Genomic DNA, 3,847 nt, shown 5'->3' on the forward strand with positions numbered 1-3,847 from the left:
TGGTGAGGGGGGGGGGCCAGCCGATATGGCGGTCGCAGTCCACTCACAACATCCAAGTCCGCAAAGTTTAGCATCCGGCTGACTGAGTGATGGATGGATCGATCGATAAGTAGAAACTTCTTTCCATCTATAAGAAACTTTTTCGCTTCTGTTTTCCTGTTCTCTTGTTTGTTTCCTGTCTGAATTTCTTCGTCCTGAGTTAGCTAGTTAGTTTGTTGCTTCCTTGAGACAAAAAAGAAAAAAAAAACGGCAGAACTTGGCAGTGTTTTATGTTTTTTCTTCTGCTCCAAATCCCAGAAAACGAGTTTTTCAGTCTCCTCTTTTCATCCTTGTCTGGTTTCAATGTTTCGTTCACTCATCGTATGTTGCCGGCATGGGACACGAAGATCACACGAAATCAGAACTTCGTTATACCGATGACTTGGTTCGGCTCAGGATTTTCGGGTTCCTCACGAGTTTGCTGATTTTGAGCTCGGCTCCCCGTATCTGTAAATTAAATAGGGATTCGTGGTTTAAAATTAAAAAAAAAAAACATGTGAAAATGATTTTAAAAAAAAAAAAGATTACACCCCCTCATGTATCTAACGAAGATTTAAGAATTTCGTATGCAGCTAATGTGATGATATGCAAATAGAAACTCTTATTCGATCAATCAGATACACAACTGAGATCGCATTTCGTGTAGGCAGCTTTCTTGGGAGTAACGAATGGTCGAAAGGGGGAATGTATTTTCAAGGTTCATCCTGAAACAAAGCCTTTGGAACAGAACTAGAAGGCGGAGCTCCGATCTCTTTCTCAACGGAGTCGTTTGTTCTGTTGTAGTAAGACCGTTTGCTCCCTGTCACCGGTGTCTCGCATACCCTGTCACAGCCCGTCCATCTTTCGTCTCCGTTCTTCCTTTTCGAGACTCTTTGCTTCTGTTCCGATCTCGCTTTCGATGTCTTTGCCTGCTTCGGTGCCCAAACTCTCTGAAGATCAGGCATCCAGCTTGTGAACGAGGCGAATCTCCGAGCTCTCTCCCTCCGTTCTCGGACACCGAGTAATTTCCTAGCTTCCTCGTCTCTCCGTCTCGCTTCTCTGCACTCCGCTGTGTTTTCCCGCGAGTGGGTCTTCTCACCCGCATGCTTGTTTTCTTTACCCGATTGGCCGCTTTCCTCGCTGTTCAGGAAGCTGTCTGGAGGCTCCTCGTCGGTGAACAGAAGCAAATCCATTTTCGTGTAAATGTTTTTAACGACTTCTCCAAGAATGTGATGATATCTGAAACAAAAAAAAAAGGACAGATTAAGCATTACCAGATTTTCCCTGATTCCTCTACAGCTCACACTTCAGGAGAAGGCATCAAGGCTCCAATCTCCAAAGATGGTGTTAGTATTCTTACCTGGCTTTTATTGTCTTGTCCACGTACTTATCAAGGCTCCAATCTCCAAAGAATCCGCCATCTAGTTTGCACTGTATGGCCTCTAGAAGCAAGCAAACATGTTTTACAAACTTCTGCTTCATAGACTCTTCAGTTCCCAAACCTATCTCTGATCTTAGGATCTCCATTCTGAAAAAAATCTGCAGCTCATATCTTATGGCTTGTTAAAGAAAAACGGAACACACACTGCAATGGTAATGATAACAAAGATCAAGCAAAAGGGCATCATGGATAGTGTAAGCAAACATAGAAAAGGATACTCTCTAACAATGCTTTTTGGTGCAGTTTCAGCTGAACTGGGTTCACATGCGTCAGGAGATGATTCCTTCTTCTTGTGTTTGGGGACTAAATCCTTCGGCTCTTTCAGTAGCAGCTTTGTTAGCTCCTCAGTGACTGTAGTAGCATAAGCAGTTTCCATGGATTCCATCACGGGAGCTCCATTTTCGCAGTTATCTTCCTTTTCACATCTCCGAGAGAAGTAGAAGATACAAGAGTTGACAATTCGCTCTGCCAAAGCGGCCAAGTCTACTTCCTCGGACTCGATCCCTTGCTTGATTTTATTGGGGAGACCGCCAAAGAAACTCTCTGATGACTCTGACGCAAAATTAGATCTTTCATTTTCTGCTGTCTGGGAATTGGAATGTCCGGTCGAAGCAATGTCCTCCTTGGAAGCAGATGAATGGACCGAATTTTCTGTCTCTTCAGACAAGTTGTCAACTTCATTTGTATCTGCTTCTACCTCTCCGCATGGCTTGCAACTGCTAGATACAGACAAGCTACAACCACTAACTTTCTTAATCTGTTTTACCCAGCATTTCAGAAACTTCAACTTCTTTGAGTTGCTGAACTTAGAAAAGTAAGCATCTTCCAGCTCAAGGTCAGGGTAATTGTTCACTGACCTACAGAACTCAGCCCAAGTAATGTCCTGTAAATTCAGAACACCTTTGTCCGATTTTCTCTTGTGTTCGCTAGGATAGACTTTTGTCCTGCATGTTGTCTGCTCTAAAGTCATGGGAGAGACACCATTGTCCAAAACAGAGATGAAAGCTGAAGAAAAGGTGAAGGGCTTGAGGATTCCCATCCATGAACAGCCATTGCAGTCTGAAAGTGAAACCAAAACTGAATAACCTTCTCTGTAGATAAAACTTAGTAAGATCTGCCAAATGGGTAACGGTCTTTTTATTACTCTCCCATCGGTCTCCCTCGCTAGTATTTGAAGAACCCGATCTGCCCAAAACTCACTCTCCTCCTGATCTTGGCCAGATTCTCCAAGGACTTCACGAACAACAAAGGTACCACGTGTATACTTATCCAGTTCCATAAGATCATCACAGATCCTCATTGCTTTGACATTAATTTCGGTGATTCCATCACCAAATTGCTCAACAAAGGAGGCTTGAAGTGACTCCTTGGGTCCGTTAGCCTTGCTGATGAACTCCTCAGACCTATTCCTATGAGATGTTTTCAAGTAAACTAGTTCTAGCTCACTACACTTGCATTCAAGAGGTTTACCATTAACATCTATGATCTCGAGACTGGTCTTCTGTACGCGAAATTTTCTGCAGTATTCACCAAAACTGAATACCTTGGGAGAAACACCAATTGCTGGATAAATCAATCCAAAGGGAATGGCGGAGGAACAAAGAACAATTGAATCCGTAGAACAAAATCCCCAACCCAATTCCTTAATCCCGCTCTCTAAAAACCCTAATTTCAATCCAGAGTTGCTTCTCTCAACTGAATCAACTTCACACTTCACGTCAACCCAGGTTAAGTGAATATCTCTACCAACGAACAAGTCATTCACAGTGTTGAAAATCCCTCCTAACTTCGATTTAAACGAATTCAAATCGCTCAGACACTCCTCCTCGATACCGACATCCAAGAACTCAGAAACCCATTTCATATCCCTAGACAGTGGTGAAAAAAGCACGACCAAATTCGACTTGACGAAATCAAACCCATCATCAGCAAGCCCTAGGACCGTACCTATCACCGGATCTCGAACCACCAGCTCCCAATTGTAATCGTACACGATCTGACGCATCGATGCCGCGACATAAGCCCCACGAGACGTCGACGCGGAAGAGGAAGAAGAACAGAGGTTGGATCGTTTGAGGGCGCCGAAGGCGCGTGAGAGAGAGGGGAGTGTAGGGGTAGGGAGGTCGAAGGAGAGAGAAGAGGCGAGAGAGAGAGAAGAGAGCTTGGAGGAAGATAGAAGAGGAGAAAGAGAGGAAAAGAAGAGCTTGAAGGAGAAGAGAGATGAAGAGAGACGAGGGAGAGAGAGGAGCTTCTCGGCGGCGGAGAAGACGACGGAGAGGTACGGGTTCGGGTCGGGAAGGTGAAGAACCGGGTCGAGATCAATGAGTAGCACAATACGCTGCGTTTTGGCGTATAACATATCTGTAGCCATCGGGGGGGGGGGGGGGG

The 3,847-nt window shown here is 44.6% G+C and overlaps 2 protein-coding genes across 2 annotated transcripts in view; one reads left to right on the plus strand and one right to left on the minus strand.

Moving 5' to 3' along the window:
* LOC104825124 (plastidial pyruvate kinase 2) overlaps positions 1–312 on the plus strand; it is a 4,572-nt gene extending 4,260 nt beyond the window's left edge. The window contains exon 13 of the mRNA XM_010557403.2: positions 18–312. Coding sequence (XP_010555705.1) covers positions 18–71 — 54 coding nt within the window. The 3' untranslated portion in view covers positions 72–312. The remainder of the gene's footprint in view (positions 1–17) is intronic.
* A 305-nt stretch (positions 313–617) lies between these two features.
* On the minus strand, positions 618–3,832 carry LOC104825125. The gene is made up of 3 exons (XM_010557404.2): positions 1,678–3,832; positions 1,379–1,570; positions 618–1,257 (listed from the first exon to the last, which is right to left on the minus strand). The coding sequence occupies exons 1-3, from the start codon at positions 3,828–3,830 to the stop codon at positions 732–734; spliced, it is 2,871 nt and encodes a 956-aa protein (XP_010555706.1). The 5' UTR covers positions 3,831–3,832; the 3' UTR covers positions 618–731.
* Positions 3,833–3,847: the final 15 nt, after the last annotated feature.

The sequence above is a fragment of the Tarenaya hassleriana genome, unplaced genomic scaffold, assembly GCF_000463585.1.
Source record: "Tarenaya hassleriana unplaced genomic scaffold, ASM46358v1 Cleome42, whole genome shotgun sequence".
NCBI classification, from domain to species: Eukaryota; Viridiplantae; Streptophyta; class Magnoliopsida; order Brassicales; family Cleomaceae; genus Tarenaya; species Tarenaya hassleriana.